Source organism: Fusarium oxysporum, chromosome IV, assembly GCF_013085055.1.
Source record: "Fusarium oxysporum Fo47 chromosome IV, complete sequence".
Lineage (NCBI taxonomy): Eukaryota > Fungi > Ascomycota > Sordariomycetes > Hypocreales > Nectriaceae > Fusarium > Fusarium oxysporum.
In genome coordinates, this window is record NC_072843.1 from 3,295,367 (window position 1) to 3,312,544 (window position 17,178).

General features: G+C 48.0%; 3 protein-coding genes across 3 annotated transcripts; 1 reads left to right on the forward strand and 2 right to left on the reverse strand.

Annotated features, from left to right (window-relative positions):
* Positions 1 to 999: 999 nt before the first annotated feature.
* On the reverse strand, positions 1,000 to 2,963 carry FOBCDRAFT_200485 (uncharacterized protein; the record flags this gene model as incomplete). Its single annotated transcript, XM_054704264.2, has 3 exons — positions 1,000 to 2,361; positions 2,417 to 2,746; positions 2,877 to 2,963. The coding sequence occupies 3 exons, from the start codon at positions 2,961 to 2,963 to the stop codon at positions 1,000 to 1,002; spliced, it is 1,779 nt and encodes a 592-aa protein (XP_054560239.2).
* Positions 2,964 to 7,232: 4,269 nt separating this feature from the next.
* On the forward strand, positions 7,233 to 7,840 carry FOBCDRAFT_259956 (uncharacterized protein; the record flags this gene model as incomplete). The annotated part of the gene is made up of 2 exons (XM_059611251.1): positions 7,233 to 7,641; positions 7,685 to 7,840. Exons 1-2 carry the CDS (start codon positions 7,345 to 7,347, stop codon positions 7,838 to 7,840), a joined length of 453 nt encoding a protein of 150 aa, XP_059467097.1. The 5' UTR covers positions 7,233 to 7,344.
* Positions 7,841 to 10,577: 2,737 nt separating this feature from the next.
* On the reverse strand, positions 10,578 to 13,250 carry FOBCDRAFT_31439 (uncharacterized protein). Its single transcript, XM_059611965.1, has 3 exons — positions 12,800 to 13,250; positions 11,440 to 12,717; positions 10,578 to 11,393 (listed from the first exon to the last, which is right to left on the reverse strand). Exons 1-3 carry the CDS (start codon positions 13,003 to 13,005, stop codon positions 10,685 to 10,687), a joined length of 2,193 nt encoding a protein of 730 aa, XP_059464716.1. The 5' UTR covers positions 13,006 to 13,250; the 3' UTR covers positions 10,578 to 10,684.
* Between the last annotated feature and the right edge of the window lie 3,928 nt (positions 13,251 to 17,178).

Genomic DNA, 17,178 nt, shown 5'->3' on the forward strand with positions numbered 1-17,178 from the left:
TCGTACGACCGTTTCATATTGCTTTTTCTCGATGTATCTTGATGTGGTACAAGAATACCATGACTAATTCCAGGGACGAAAGTCAAATTCTGTCAGAGGTGGTAAAAAAGAAAAACAACGACAATGAGAGGATCAGTGACAGCCTGCAGCAGATGGAACAGCACATTCCACAAAATAACTGCTAGTATACAGACAGGTCATTCTGGAGGATGCACAATATTGCTATTTTACTGGCCCCGGGAGTTGGTAAATACATGTCTTCTGCACAACCAACGGCACGCATTGACCTTCGTACATACACATACATAAACGTTTATGTGTGTGATTGTTTCCGTCAATGGGTCGGGCCTTATGCCGGTGGCCGTGCCCTACCGATCGATAGTCCCAGCTCTTGTGTGTGGTTGTGCTCCCTCGGTGTGCTGCATGTCTCAGATATCACATGGAGCTGTGAGGCAGAGAAAGGGCGGGGATGCCTTTAGCCGCCGTTGGCTAGTCGCCATTATTCCCCTTGAGACTACCAACGTAGATCCCAAATGACCTGTAAGTTTTGAGACGTGCTATGATATAGTCCCCAGACGTTACAGTACATATACCAGCTTACACTAATGCACCTTGTGTCTTATGCGAGGTTAAGGACAAGCAAATGAACACGAGTCGAGACTTTGGCCCAAGGCACTAAGAAGCCACCGAGTCAAGATTCAAGACGCACCTGGTTGACCTCACTCTGAATCATCGATGCGTGTGGCCAGAGACAAACACTCTAATCAGTCAATATTTCACGTTCCTCTCAAGTTTCACGTCGGGTCACTCATAACTGGCTAAGGTGGAGAAACACGAGCGCTGTATTGGGCGACCAGCTCGTCGACTCGAACAAGGCAGTTTTAAGTCTATCTCTAGAGTAACTACAGTACCTCTTGGTAATTACCGTCCCCAGCAATGCTAGTGAAACGTCCATCATCGATAGCCTCCGCCGTGGCTGGTAACTAACATACTGCAACTTTAACCAGCTAACCACGCCCCGGGCTCTGGGCCATTTGATGTTGGAACATTAGATCCATCTCGTGGATCATGGGTTGTTGCATCGGCATTCCTGTTGCTGGTACGTGGAGTGAATTCATTCGCGTCTGCAGATATCTGATACATGCTCAGGGTTTTTGTCAGGGTATAGTAACTGGGGCCGATTTCGATATCGCTGTCGCCTGAGTGTGTAGATGCGACGGTGAGGTCAGGGGTAGTATTATGGCTTCGATTGCAGGTTTGGAGGTCCATGTTTCTGTTTCTCTGTGTAGGCTCTAGAGTCACCGAAACTGATGCTGCTGAAGGCGAAGGAGACTGCAGATGGGTTTGGTCCAGAATCTCAGAACGAAACGGAGATATTCCTAAGTCTCTGAACGGAACAGGGAAGGGATCGTTCCGACTAAGAGTGTAGGGAGAGGTGATTGATGTTCCAGGCGTCGGAATGCGATCGGACACTGAGCGCCTAAGAGTCATAGGCTTTGTTGCTGAGGCTTCAATCATGTCCTTCTTTCGACAATGTCTCCGGGGGTGAGAGCCACATTTGCGACATTGCTTCTCAGCAAAGTCCAGAGGAATGCTCACAGCTGCGGCGCGGCGACGGTCCATCTCCGCTGCCAACTGTGTCTTCACCACTGGCCTGGCCAGCCGCTTGAAATAGCGCCAGCCTGGAGGCTTGTCCATTCTTCCCTTGACACATGGCCAACAGAGACACAAGGCATACTCCTCGCCAAACAAGTGCTCGTAGATCTGATCCTTACTATTGCGGCGGGAGATCCCCACCTCCTGGTTATCAGGGGGATCCGGAATCATGTATACGAGGCCACCGAAGTAATTGATACAGAACCGCTCATATTTCTGGGGCGCGAGCTTGTGCGTTCTCCAGACAAGATGGATATCGAAATCGGTAAATCGAATATGATCTGGATATTCGAACCGCCAGTATCCGATCTCCTCTCTGAACTTCTCCAGAGTGAAGAGCCTCCGGTAGCGCTGGATGGCGGGCTTCAACGCCCGCTCGTTATCCTCACGGGACACGTATATGCGATGCCAGGAGAACTTGACATCTTGTTCTGCGAGGTCAAGTTGACGCTGGACGGCTTTATGGAAGTCGTAAAAGAATCTCTGTTGACCTCTTGGCGTCATGGCGGTATGGTTCAGTCGCTTCTGGGAGAATAGTCGAATCACCTCTTGAGTCATTTCATTGGGACTGGCGGAGAAGACATGATCTACCGACATGTTCATGAGGCTGCGCGTATCTGCCTCGTGGTACACACGGTTGATCCTGTCCATGCACTCCGGCGAAGGCTCAAACAATCCCTGCCTGTTGCCGTCAAGAGCTCTTAACTAAGAAGAGTTAATTGCTGATATCCTGAACATCAGAGCAGTCGGCAATACACACCAATTCGTCGGGGTTCCACTGAGAAAAGAATAGTTGAGACTCCTCAATAAAGTCACCCCATGCAACTGGGTCTTGCAAAAATGCATGCCATACGAGAAGAACATCAAGGGGAGGAATGTCTCTGTTCAGGTCAATGTGGCCACCATGCGACGCCTTGAACCAATCTAGTAGTCGGCGAACCCCCATATTGATGTAGCATGTCCATGCTGCGGCTGGATCAATCCTATGCCTCATGGCCCAGATGTCAGTTTTTCGCTTGATTGAAACGAAGTGCTCCAGCAAGTGACAGTGTAGGACAACATCTTTCTCTTCGACTGATGTGTGTATAACCTTTTGGTTAATGCAAAGTAAGTCCAACTCGGAGAAAGGTGAAGTCGGTGGATCAGTACCGAAAAGGAGTCGAAGTGTGCTTCCACAGACGTTAACACCCAATGCAGGGAGAATGGTTTGTTAGACATACTTGATAGCCATTTCCATCATTTGCTCGAAGAATAGGTACGCTGTGGGTTGAAACGAACGACTCAATGCCAGGAGCGAAGAGCTTCATGCTAGGCTTGAGCAAAACGATATCAGATGTCCAGGCGAGCTATCGCGCAATTCTTTATGCCTCACAGTGCATCAGCAGGGTAGAGTATGATCCTTTGAACGAGGCAGAGTGAGAGTTTCGATCAAATGAACGGTTATGGCTGACCCTGTGCGAATAATCTTGGGGAACGGAACTGGTTTAAGTAGATCACCTCAAGTTGGGACACACGGTTACGTTGGGCCGCCAATGATCAGACTCATCAATATTGATTCTCATACAGAATAAACATCGAGCACCCTTGAAAACAAAGAAAACTAGGATATCGACGTTTGCCTGGCTTTCAGCCTCAGCCTCCCGTGCGGGAGGCTTTGCTATTACGATATGGTATAGGCCCGAGCTGGACAATCGGTTTGAAGGATAAACCCTATTTCAGCGACACGAGAACTTAGAAACGCCCGATAGCTGATCAGAGATGGAATTATCCTCGTATAATGCACGACATCGTCAGTTCTGGCATGTCAGGATGCGTCTTACATTGGAGACAGGTTGATCCAACGACGTACAGATTAGTGGCGTCTCTCATAAGCCCATAGGGCGTTTACCAGAGACCAGACTGGAAGTCTATGATGCTTTGGATGCAGGAGTCGTTGACGTCTTGTGGTATTCTCGGAGACTCCGATGGGACACTAGACGAAAGAAGACAGGATGGCTTTGGTGCGTTCTGATAGTCTGAACTGAGCATTGGTTTATGCCGTTGGATGCTGAGCGAAGTTGCCGTGATCATTGGAGGTTGGAATAAGGTCGATCGAGCGTGAACGAGGTATCGGAAAGACGCAAGTTAAAAAAAGAAAGACTATGATCTTGTGATGAGACTTACGCGGGTAAAGGTGCAACCACCCCCCTAGAAAGGTAAGCATGAGTGGCTGGTATGATCAGAGGTTCCGATGAGTATTACCGAGAATGTTCCTCGCAATTGTTCGCCCGTCAGAACATCCCGAAGAGGTAGAGCTGTCGTGTCCAGGCTGAAGACGTCAATATAAAGTTGTCTAGTGACCATCCATTGCTCACGGCGGCACAAAACTAAAACCCCACAAGAGAACGCTAAGCGAGGTACACTCCAACTTGAGCGATTACAGAGCAGCTATAAACAAACTAAACGATACCGTAGTCGACAGGGAAGCTTATACATAAGTTGCATGAGCCAAAGGCCCAGTGCCACACAAAAAGGGGCGCTGTAGTATGATGCATAAAAAACATACAACACCGGGGATTCGCTGGTCGTCACCGACCCAACTACTAATCCAGCGCTTCGAAGCTTGACTATGGGAGAGCAGACGGGATCCCGTATTTTCTTCGAGCTGTGGTCGTATGTGCTGTGATGAGCTGTTGTATTGCCATATAAGGTGGCGGGTGTTGTTGGTAGGTAGCCGAGAGCCCTGTTTGCCCTACAGCCTGATCGTGATAATAAGGGGCAGCACAGCCTTGTCCAGATGAAAACCAATCATAAATCAAAGAACAAGAACAGAGTAATGAGGCTGATACCTCTTAATGTGTTGTTTACTGCTGATGGTGGATTGATGGGGGAGTTACGGCTTGTCTGGTGTGTGAGTAAGGAGAGGCTTCATGTACAACAGACTCGATACATACGGCAAGTAAACACCATAACTTATAGTAGAAATAGAGACTCAATTCTGGTTTAGTATTGAACTTCTTAGTATGAAAGGTTAAATAGGTCTATAGCAACTGTCTAGCCTTACATTCTCCGTTCAAGTTATGTTGCGCTGGTTGCAATTAACAGAAACAGAACTCTAGATTGCACGTCAAAAGACATGGATATCAATAAATAATAAGCTCAATCTTGTTTCAATTTGAAAATATGGTGGAATGGCATCTTAGCATCGCCAGAGTCCCAATCAGTCTGAGACCCCTATACCCAGCCTGAAGCATCAGAAAGGTAGACATTACTACGGTTTGCTAACTCGATTTCAGTCTGAACCCTTCCTATACACATAAAATATCATAGAGCATGTTCATGGGTATCTCTTCATAGATATAAGAGGTTGTTTGGGATCTAAATGCCTTACATCCAGCCAAGTGCTAGAAATCTATTTTTGGCTTGACGTGGATATTGGGTATGATTCTACGTGTAGCAAATATAAGATATGAGGTAGGATATACTATTGAGAAAGCCTTTTGGGTAGTGATAGGGACAGGTCGAACAATGATAGAATTAAAGTCATTGAAAAAGTGAAGTTGTCCATTGTTACACTCAACACCATCACCACAACCACGATCTTGACAACACCCCCTGGCTACTACATATATAATTTATCAAACTGGGTCTTAACGAAGACCGAAGAATCTTCTTCATTCGAATTTACAAATAGCGATTTGGGGTCCCCAACTGCCTCATGATGGACCAAATGGTAGGGCGTAATGCCTCTTGAATTACGACAGAACTACAGACAACTACGCTTCTGAACCAACATGATCCATCTGTTTCAAACCACAGCAGTGAATTCTGTTTCATCCTGATGAAGTCTCTTAGCTCACATGCACAGCAATGACTCTCACCGCCCCCATCTGAGCAGACTAGTTGAGAGATATTATCATGCTTGAGTCATTTTCAGTACTACAATGGAGATTTTTTGTTTTTCAAAATACCGCAACATCCTCACAATATTCTTCCATATAGGGCAACTCGATACGATACAGCATCCGAGAATTACTCGGCGAGTCATTATCTCACGGACGCCATGCCATGCTCCTTTCTGCCTCGTGCATGGAGCTGGAGATGAGAGAATTTGTTGAGAAGTGCAATGACGTATAATCTGATGCTTGACAGGAAGGCAACTCGTTGCCTTTCGCTTTTATTGGTAGGTGATGCTCTTGATGGTGGTTGCGGCCTGCGTGTGTCAATGCGGCTCTGCAGGCATCGCATGTGCCTAAAGATAAAAAGGGTCAATAATCTCCATACAAGTGCTCGAAAGTGCAAGTTCTCGTCGCTGTAGATGCACTGCTCGGGCGGGGCGAGTGAGTGGTAGTCCCCGAGAAGGGAGGTGAGAAAAACAAGGCACCCGCGTTAGAGCATGCGTCTGCGTAATGCATCTCAGCCGCAGATCCACGACCTTGCAGAACGACGGACGATTCATATCGTATCGATTCGGCCTCGGAGCTTGCTTACCGAAGAATTCGCCTAATTCGAAGAAGTAACTGGTTTCTGAGGGCGCGTGTTACCCAGAGAGTGAGTGTGTGAGTGTGTGTTCCGACGAGAACAGACGAGACTCATTTTCTCTGTACAACTGCGCACGATAATTGATGGGGATTCATGGGAGGTGATACAGGCACAAGCGCCGGGAAACTGCATGAACCATCCTTCGTTTCATGGGTAAAAAGACGTTGGAGTGTAACAGTCATAGTCACATTCAGTCGCAGTGAGAGTGAGAAGCTACCCTCCCTTGCATTACCCCTCATTGTGTTGGCTGTTGTGTTGATGTCAGAGAGCAGAGCCGCATTTGGCGAACCAAAAGTTGTGAGGCGACGAGTATGCCATGCCATGCCCCACGCAGGACAGCACAATTCAATGCAAAATGGCAATATTAGGCTCACGATGATCGAAGCATTCGCATCTGATATCACCCGGTTTCGAAAAGGCTGAGACAAAGCTTCCTCATTCGGCCTCGAGTCTTCACCGAGTTTAAGAAATGAGGCGGTCGAGTACAGATCAGCAAGAATCATGTGAAGCCTGCTGCTGTAGTGCATTGGTTGGTTACTGTACCCTCGAGCACCAATTACGAGGATCTAGTGAGACGGCGCCTAGGGCTTTGCAGTGCAGATGAAACCTACTCCACTTCAATAGCTGCTGCAGCTGCAGTTGACTCCGGTACTTTTGGTGCACTGATCACGCGGCACGAGCCGGCCTTGGATTAGTTACACTGCATCTTTATAAGGCAGTTTAATCGATGCAGGACATTGCCGTGCCATTCCTGTAGGTCTTGGTTGCCCTTGAGTGCCACGCTGACACGTATCCGTGTATTACCTCGACCAGCATTGGAGCGGCCTCAGACATTTCAAGTAACATCCATTATATTGACAGGCCTCAAATGTACGAGCTCAAGCGTTCAGTCCAGTTCAGTAATCTTAATCTTACAGGTACACACCGTAAGTTGACAGCTCCCAAATGGAGCAATCCCCGCATTTATCCATTTGGGGGGCGTATTGAACTAGGACTACACTATGACTTACACTTGTAAATTGAATTTACAATGCCTTTGTGCAACCGAATCATTCACACGTAATACTCGAACATCATGGCTGCTCTCGGGGGTCCTGAGAACATCCTCAGCCTCTCGATAAACGTAATACCGACCGCTATTTGCAAGCATTTTATGAAATCAATCACATGCCTAACCGCTACTGCATCCGCATGGACACTCGGCGGGTATTGGAGCCTGTTCCGCGTAAATTAGCGGTTGCCTTTTTCTCTGCCTCGTCGATAAACATGGGCCATCTTGAAGAGTTCGGCGAAGTTATCTCACGATGGTCAGGCAATTCGGAGACTTTCACAATCTCGGCATTCCACCTCGGAAGCAGACGGCTAATGCGTAATCGGACCTCGGGCATTACGTTGCGACTCGTGGAAAGCACGAGGTCTCCGGGTTCCGAATACCTGAGGGATCAAGGCGACCGCAGGATCAAGGTATCACGGCATGAGACTAGCAGTTGCTCTAGAATTATTCTAGAACGATTCTAGAAGCTCTGCAGAATGCCATGACATCGGGTGCGTGACCCCCCAACCAAGGGCACACATGGTCCATCTTCCGAACGCAACGGCCAAGCTCGTTCGAATGATGTGCCCGATATGGCTTTCAGTTCATGCCTATGTAGGAGTAATATAACGATTATATTGATGTTGTAATTAAGCAGCAAATGTACTCAGCAGCATCTTAGCATACCTCAGAGCTGGCACTATCTTGGTTCTGATATGCTTGAGTTGAACCGTTTTCTGTGGTTGAACCTGGTATCGGGAAACTTGTCTCTCTACCTTTCTTGTTAACAAAGTCGTGACTGGATGCTCTTTCTTTGTTTTATATCACGTCACGACCGAGAGCCTCTCTACGTTTAGTTCATAACATCTTAGTAGTGGTATCTTATGTAGTTCTAATATTCCTATAATCGAGCTCCCGAGAAAATGCTAGGATATCTTGATGCAGTATCTACAAGACCCTGATGCTGACAGGCTGTCGTCCTAGGCGAGGCAAAGGCCTCTGCCTAGCTTGACCCTATGGTCTTCTTGTTGTATCTCTTGCTTAGTCTCCTGCTTGGTCTCTTCTTGAAGCTATCTCTAGTGCCAAAAGAGAGAATTTTCTTCGATCTCCATACAGGGGATATTTTACGACTACCCTCCGGGCCGCCTCAAGCGGAGGGCAACCCAATTCGTTGCCTGTAGCTTTGAACACGGAAGGGCTTTAATCCGATTAACCTGATTGGCTGCCGCTGACCTCGCTGAAGCTTGATCTCAGTACTCTGACCTCTGTCTCTTGCCTTGATTTGGCGAATACCTTAGCTTCACTTTTAGGAAAGACCCCGTGGGGCTGAAACTGACTAGTGGCCGAAGAGCAGATTCTTTGGTAAACTCTAAATACCTTACACTCAATTTGGAGATGCAAATCCGGAAGGTGCCCTTTTCACCTCGTTCTCAAGTTACTCTTCAGTGCGGATTTGCCTAAGGTGTATTACTGTGGCAAGGCTAGAACAACGGCACAGAGCATAAGGTATTATAGTACATTCGTAGATATCAAGCCATGTATCATCTATGTACAATTTCATACTGTTGATACTCCGTCAAAGTGAATAGCTTCAGGATGTGGAAAAATCATGCCTCAACTGAACTGCCGGTACCACAGATGCCCTTACTGCATCACAGCATTGCCGCGTCAAATCGTCCATCGTTACTTCATGCTCTCAAACTTTATAAGATACAAGTATGAGCCTGATTCGCGGCCTCAAAAACTCTCAGTCGATATCTGGCATAGTCAGAGTGCTGCTATTGGCCCAAATTGGTTGACCAGATGACATGTGCTACTGACTCCCGCATATCCGACGCCTTTTAATGTCAAATAAACTTGATAATCTCTAGTCTTGATCAGACTCTCGATAGATTCGCAATCCTTCATCCAACTGGCCCATCCATATATCCCGCAGTGATGCCCAATGCCACCCAAAACAAGCTACCAGCTCCTCCCACACGTTTCAGTGCGTCACAAACGGTAGCTGGATACGCATTAGACAACCCATCAACATGTGCATGACGCCGCCTAGGCCTCCCTTTTTTCCGATTCGTCGCACCTAAAAATCCTACACTATGCGAGCTACACACTAGCAACGTCAAAATCATGCCATGGCCGCGTTTCTAGCCATTCCGCGCCATCCGCGACAGTAGACTTTGAATTTGCAGCCAAATTGTCTGCGTCATGAAAATCAAACATATTTCGACTGCTGATGCATATGATCCCAGTACTTTTTTTCTGGGTACGTTATCCTGCAGATGGCCTGAAATGTTGGCCAAGTGTCGCATTTTTGGCCCCCAAATTGACCCGACAGTTCGGTACGCCTAATGCAAGTGTCCAAATGTGGGGGCGGGAAGCGCGGGAGACTCCACTTCCCGCTCCTTATGACACTTGTGATGTGATGCTGTCATACCTTAGCCATTGCCAGCCTTGATTATTTTATAACAGGTCAATTGACCAATTAACATGTATCATTCTACTCGGTCAGGTATCTATTCATGAGTCCATACTTTCCTCTCCTTCTTTCTAATAATCCCCCAACACCCGAATAGTACACAAACTGCCACCCATTGTCGCTACAAATGTAAAGCGACGTAAAAGACAATAAAAGAAATACAATATGTACACGCTTGATAGGTTCAACATACAATCTGGATAACCCACTCAGAGCGCTGAAACAAGAGTAGCAAGTACATACAAGGAAGAAAATTAAAATAGTGATAAGGAAAAGCAACAACACTCAAAAAGAACGACAGGAAATGTCAGTGAACTAAAAGAGCGAATTGGGTGAGAGGCTCACTCGGACACAAGGCCTGGCTCATCGGTAACAAGGCCGAAAACGTATCAAAAATAGCGGTTTGTCCAAAGAAATAGAGTTAGTGTCTTGATGGGCAATTTCTTGGCCGCAACCTTGTACCAGGTATTCTTTATAGAAGAATACCGGGCTGGGGTAACGAGAGCAAACGTCAACATAACGTTTGGTTCTCCACCTTCGGAGCACCCGAAAAATACGGCTCCGGGGCCCAGTAGCGTGTCAAATAATCACAAAGTCCTCCGGATGTCCAAGATTTGACCAATAAACATGTTGAATTCGATACGGTCATAGCACGGGTGAGATATGGTATTGAAAGATGATATCCATCCGTGTAGGGGAAGCGTGGGCAGGTCCATATCCATTCTATTGTTCTCGCTGGTTCCAATGAAGTCCCACTTGGCTTGGCATGAACCGAGACGTCCATGTTGGTGCCGGTAGGCCTGGCTACTTAGAGTATACTAAGATATGGACCAATGTCTATCCAGGGTCTCGATACTTGTCTCTGACAGTCAAGAGTCGGAGCAAAATGCCTGGCATGGCATCTCTCAACTGTTTTGGTAGGACACTTCCATGCCGGCACAGTTAGCTTGGCAATGTGTGAGCATGAAAGTACCCTGCCAGATTTGCAGAGAGTGAGCTCATATGGGCGTGTCCTGTATCTCGATGTTGTCTTTCTGCCTGTTATCCAGGTTTATCTTGACGTTATACTTTTCGGGAACCTCGAATTGGCGAGTTTCTCCATTCCAGAGAAGCCAGTTACCTGAGGATGCAATCCTGTATCCAAGAGACAGGATACGGCCCTTGCGCTCTTCTGAGATAGACGGCAACTCAAAATACTTCTCATCTTCGTCTATCTTGTCATTACTGAACCAGTGGTTGGGGAAGTAGTCCTCAGCGTAGAGCAGGCCCCGCATGGCAAAGTCCTCAGGCAACGGGTGCGGGAGTTGGTCCTTTTCCGGCAGGTGGAAGTGGCCACGAATCTCATACCCAGGCTCGCAGGAAAGCAAGAGGGTGTTAAGCATGATGGAAGTTAGTTTCCAGGGATACGCGTCCTCCAAATGGGAAATAGCCGCTGGATACTGTGTCATGTGGTTCATGAAGACCAGGATGGAATGCACGAAAGGCAACGTATTGGTGTCTCCCCAGCGATAAAGAACTCGCGAAATCGTCCGGGTTGCAAAGTCAAGCGCAAGCTTAAATGTCTCGTCAGGGGTAGCCTCGGAAATTGTGTTCCCATCCATGGTGACGTCAGTCTCTTCGGGCTTCTTGGACATGGCCCGCATAAGAACATTGGACTCAGCACCGTATCCGAGTAGAGAGCAGGACTGAGAAATGGCAATATGGTATCTGCTGGAGTTAGTTTAGTTCGAATGACTTTTCAACGCCGACTGACCCTGATTCCAGCCATCGCTTAGGTGACCGGCCAATATGACTATCCAGCTGATCAATGAAGCTCTTTACAGACTCTTCAAGCTGGTCCTGGGACTTCCCAGAAAAGAGAATGGCATGAGCACGTACATACGCAGCATCAACGGGGGCAAGACGGGCCGTATTGTTGTTCAGCACAGGATCAAACAACGTCATTATACTTTCTCGTGCGCTTGAGAAAGGAATGGGAACACAGAGGGACTTGGTGTAGTAGTACAGCTGCTGCAGGGCATTGGGACGGGCCAAGATGGCCAGATGGTGATAGAGTCTACCCGTAGTAGGGGACTTATCAGATGCTTTGCTGTACCAGTGACGACTTACGCCAGTCCACACCTCACGGTCTCTGATATCGTCGTCCTCAATGGCCATGCGATATCTACCAAGGTCTCCAAGACACTCGATCCACGTATCCTCAAAAGCAGGCACAGTTTCGTACAGCAAGGCCATCATACTGTAAGCCAAATACAGAAATGTGAGCATGTGCTCTAGAGAGGCAGGCAGACGATGTCGAAGAAGTTCAAGAAACGAGTGAATGCCGTGTCGCCACATGCGAGCAGGCATAGCATACTTGGAAGCCAACCTTCGCAAAGCAGGGCTGGCAGAGGGGTGTTGACTTGCAAGAAAGAAGTCATGATGCTCATGGAGGAGTGTTCGGTGAAGTGCAATCAAAGCCTGCCATTGTTCGTTGTTAAGTTTTGAATTAGCATCAGTGTTGGATGATTGGGCATTGTCAACTTCGATGCACTTTGTCTCAACCATGACCAGTCCTGCGTAGATGCCTTTCACCTCTGCGACAAGCTGATCTTGTGAGATGGGTCTTGTCTCTGGCTGACGCATCATCTTGGAGGTGGACTCATCATCATTGGATGAAGGCCGACTGACTTGTTGTGTGGCAGGCTGGGTAGGTCTGTTTGCCTTGGTAGGCCCTTGCCTGGGCGAACCAAGAGAGACAGCCCGCCCTTGGCCCTGTGACTTTTGCTGAACACCATCATCGGAGGTCCAGAGCTGGCGGCCTGATGTGTTCTGGTGGGGCCGACCCCCGTAGTCGTTCCGGTAGTCATTACGGGCACGGCTACGGCCTTGAGCGCCCGGTTCAGGCGACCGACGCTTTGCCTGGTGGCCATCGGCATCTCGGTCTTGATCGACTGCAGTGCCCGTTGTGGTTTGGTCCCCTGCAGTCCCATTGGTGGTGTCTGCACGTCGCTTCCTGCTATTGGAGTCCTGACTATTTGGTCTATTGGATCTGCAAGAAGAAGATGAATGAGTATGTATATTACTATGCAGGTACAGCGATACCACTGAACCGAGCTGGGGAGTGAACTGACCCCTTATTAACGTATGATAGTTGCGCTGATTCCAGCGTCGGCCACTTTTCCTGATGCTCCTGATCGGATTTGGCGTGTTCGAGCCAAGCTTCTAACGTCTTGATTTCGTCGCCGCAGATATCGCACGTAAAAGAGTGTGAATCTGCCTTGTCCTGGCGGTCGCGAGTCCTCAAATGTCGGACCCATTTGTCCGTAATGCCTGCCATGTTAGGCTATGACAAAGCATGGGAGACCGTGCCGAGCCCAACCGGCGCGCGCCTATGAGTGAGGGAGAGAGAGAGAGCTAGAGAAGAGTGAGAAACTGTCAAATGAAGAGAATTCTGCAGTACAGAATTCGGTCAACCATAATTATGCTGTGATTGTTACAGAGAAGGAGAGAAGGAGAAGCAAAAGGTTAGATCCCAAGGGATACAGATGCATGTGAGGGAAGGTAGACAAGACAGGGCAAGAGGTGGAAGCAAGTGAGTGGCGGGTACCAATGCGGCCTTGTTCTCGTTCAGGGACTGCCTGACGTATATCCACCAAGGTTCCAGGTTTGTCCAGCATCGCCATTGGGGGTTGGGTTCCATGTTTGGCTTTGAGTGAGGGGTGGTCAACCAAGCAGCCACAATTCACAATTGGCTTGGCTGGGCTGGGCTGATGGTTCGCAAAAAAGGAAACAACAGCTGAGAGGATCGGATAAAAGGCTGGTTTCATTATCTTACCCGCTGATATGTGCAGTCTCAGTTCAATCTGAGATGGTGGGAACGCGGTCTTCCCTTGCGAACGAAATGCAATCAATATGCAATTGGAAATTTTGTGATATTGATGATGAGAGGGTGGGCTCAAGGCTGCCTGGTTCGCCCGGTACGGTTGCCTCGTTTGAGGCTCTGCGGCACATTAGCATCAAATGCCCCTCATCAAAGAAGCCTAGCTTCTCGCGTTCATTTTGCAATAGTAAACATACCTCGTTGACCTTCCAAAACACAGCCAAGTTACTGCGTGTCTGTAACACAATAATATATATATATCAACCTTTGAACTGCAAAGCAGGCATAATTGGGTAAAGCGGTTAGCTTCGTGGGAGCGTGCCACTGGCCAGCGATAATGTAGGAACCATGCACCGACGAAAGTAGTAAGTTAACTACTTTCGCCAAGGACGTAGGTAGGGGAATAAATGAGTGGTAGTATAAAAAAAGGCCCCAGTAAATCGACACAATTGTGGCAGCTAAATCTTTGAATATTAGAACATATAACTTGAAGAAAAGCAACTCTAGGTATATATACCAAGCAAATCTTCGTTTTTTGTTTATATGGTGGTGGGCGAACTAGGACAAGGGCCATGCCTCGCGCCCGATTCCATAAGTTTAAAGTCGGTGTTTTTTTTTTGGGGGGGGGGAGGGGAGGGGGGGTTGAAAACCACCCCTCTGAAGAGTTGTTCAATGCCGCCACGGTTCGCCCATGGGATCTCGGACACTTACAAGACCTACTTGAAAGCGATCGCTGACTAAGTCCTATTTACAGTTCCGACATCCAACTTCATCTCGGAATGACTGGATGGCAGTTCTACAGAGTACGATATGAGGTTTCTCTTGAGCGTATTCCTTCGTCAGCTTGTGGCTCAGATGGAAGCCTGTTCCACGTCTGCGATCACCAGAGCCTATGCTTCACAAGTCTTCCAGCTCAGACTACTCACGAGGCCTCGCTGAGCCAGAAATCAAGGCTGAAGTACGAAAAATAATACTCAACAGACTCATTAGCACATGACTCATTCACGCCGTAGATCCTCTACCGTGAGGCGTGGTGAGAAGCTGAACCTGTCATTTCAGCTTCCTTGGATACAATATTGCATGTCGCTAATCCCGACAGATTGGGCGAGGTGCCCCTTTTCTCGGTGATCAATAACGCGGGATGAACCAACCTCAGAGATGAACCAGTGTTCTCATAGCTCGTTGGTGCCAACGATGATCCTAGATGTCATCTATCATCAAATGCTCCCATGAAGGAAAGCGGCACAAGAAGCATCATGCTGGCATCCAGGACTGGACAGAGAGGCCCAAAGTTTGATGAATGACCAATAGACCCTCGCTTGAGGGTCTTCCAGGCGGCCGCCAGGTGCCTATTCGGCCTTTTGAAAAAAAAAAAAAAATCCTCAGGGAAGGCGAAGTGAGGAGTGAAAATATTGCCCCCTTTAGGTAGAAATGGAGATGAGTCGACTGGCCGGGGCGCAGGCAGAAGTGCTGTCGTGTGCTCTCACGATCCTCAGGCTCGGACGGTTGAAGTGAAAGCGAGAGCGATTAAGATTTGTTTTGATTGCTTTGAGGTGAGAACGGGGCGGCTTTTAAATTCAGGCCTCCCACGAAGCAGCGCATCTATGGGTGTGGTCTCGGTAGTTGTGTGTTGGCGATTTGACGCGAATGCGTGGAATATATGCATTGGGCCTTAGAGTAATTTTGACAGAACGCCACTTTGGACAACTGGCATCGTCGACAATTCGCCATTAACAACCCATCATCACAAATCATGATTATCAACCCAACAGGTACAGGGTATGGTTGACATAGCTGATTACCGATATGGTTGTTGAAATTGGCCAACTTTTCATACCTGGGTGACGGGTCTTCCTCCGTCGTCTAAGCGGTAGTGTCTCCCCACGTTCCGGGGACTAGTTGTGGAAGGATTCACATCCTAGATATCGTGGCTTTCGCGCGAGAGCCACGAGCCACGAGCTTCCAGTTGAAAAGTCCTAGATTCCAGACAGCTTACTCCCGTGAAAGCGGCTACCCCATGCACTCCGATAGCCCAACGACAGATCATAACATTCAGCACTTGGCACGGTAATCTCGCAAGGCTGTTGGAGTCATCCCCCGCATGCGAGGCACCCAATCGGTATCCAATACGCGCCTGCGCCTTCAATCTCACCAATGAGTAAGACCTAGCTGAACAAGGCAACCCTTATGAGATTCAGGCAGCAGAGCCCCATTCGCTCTTGTATACAGCCCTTTCCGTCACGATGAGGAAACAAGAGGTCATATGTTGGTCATGGAGCCTTTCAGCTACACAAACGAGGGCGGCAAATATGCAATCGTTGGTTGTCGCGTTGCAGGTTAATTTCATGGTGATCTTAAGTTCCAGTTGCCTTCACTGCAATAGGAATTTGGAGGCGCTGTTTGGTATTAATGAGGGAATCGGTTTCAGAAGGATCGTCATTGGCTGTGCTAGACGCAGGTCCCGAGAGAGACGCCTTGGTGCCTTGGTGCCTTGACGCCGGTTCGCGGTCTAATATGTTGAGGCTCAACTGAAGAGTTTGTGTCTATTGTAGCACACATAGATGACAGAACCCGGTGGCATAGTGTGTATGATGTACACGACAAAGGATTAAGTTCATGGTCCTGCAATACGACATGTGCCAGGCGATACTGTTACAAAGAATATTTCCAGCTGACATTATAAGCCGAGATAGTCTTTGCGCACCCATCATATCTGTGAAACCGAACAAGGCAACATGACTTATAGGAGCTGAAAGAAGAAGTGCAGGCATGATCAAGCCTTCGATCGGATGCTTTATGTCATGCTGCCGGTCAGGATCTGGTGACGACCAAGAACTTGAACTAATGCTTTGTTGCGAAATCTGAGAGTGCCAATTATTGGCATTGGACTGTCCTCCGAAGTTACACACAGCATATACTTGAGAACATTTCAGTCTTGCACGACATCTTTATGTGAGCACCAGTGTTGTCCGTTGTCTTGTGACGACGGCTTTGGATGAGATACTCTGTGCTTCCATACCAGGGTTATACGAATGACCATGTAAACCTCAGCCCAGTAACGGATCCTAAAGCGCTGGGGAACTGCATATGGGGCCTCAACTGCAAGTGATAAGGTGTATCACAACGGCCTGCTGCGCTTCCATATATCCTCAGCCTCTCGGCGGCATTCCCTGTGCTTCACACTGAAGAGACCCAGATGTTGTCCTACCAGGCTTGGGGATACCATTATTGTTCACGTTCTTTCATAAGATACCACGACTCCCTCTTCTCTCTTCTCTCCTCCTAAATATGTTTGATTCACTTGATCGTTACCGAGATACGGGAAGTGTGTAACGTTTCTTTGTGCATGGCTTCCCCAACCTCGCCGCCCTGTGAGGGTAAAGCCGTGAGATCCTGCGTTTTTATCTCGCAACCCAATACTTGTTTGTCTTTGTGCTTCTCTATTCACTTCTCGATTTAGATACCTTTTCGTGCACTTTCTTACCCCGTGCATTATTGCTCGGCCTCCCGTTCCCGTCCGTCCGTTAATCACTTATAATAGCACTTTCAAACACCATCTCTATACATTTCTCGCAAGGCGACTGCTTGGGCTGCTTTTTGAGCCTGCATCTGAAACGGGCGTTTAATCGA

Bases quoted from the DNA above. Each gene is read 5' to 3' on its own strand.
- FOBCDRAFT_31439 (XM_059611965.1), bottom strand. From the start codon at position 13,005: ATGGCAGGCATTACGGACAAATGGGTCCGACATTTGAGGACTCGCGAC. The intron at 12,718-12,799 runs GTCAGTTCACTC...TTCTTCTTGCAG, and splicing joins CTATCATACGTTAATAAGGG to ATCCAATAGACCAAATAGTC. The intron at 11,394-11,439 runs GTCAGTCGGCGT...TAACTCCAGCAG, and splicing joins AAGCGATGGCTGGAATCAGG to ATACCATATTGCCATTTCTC.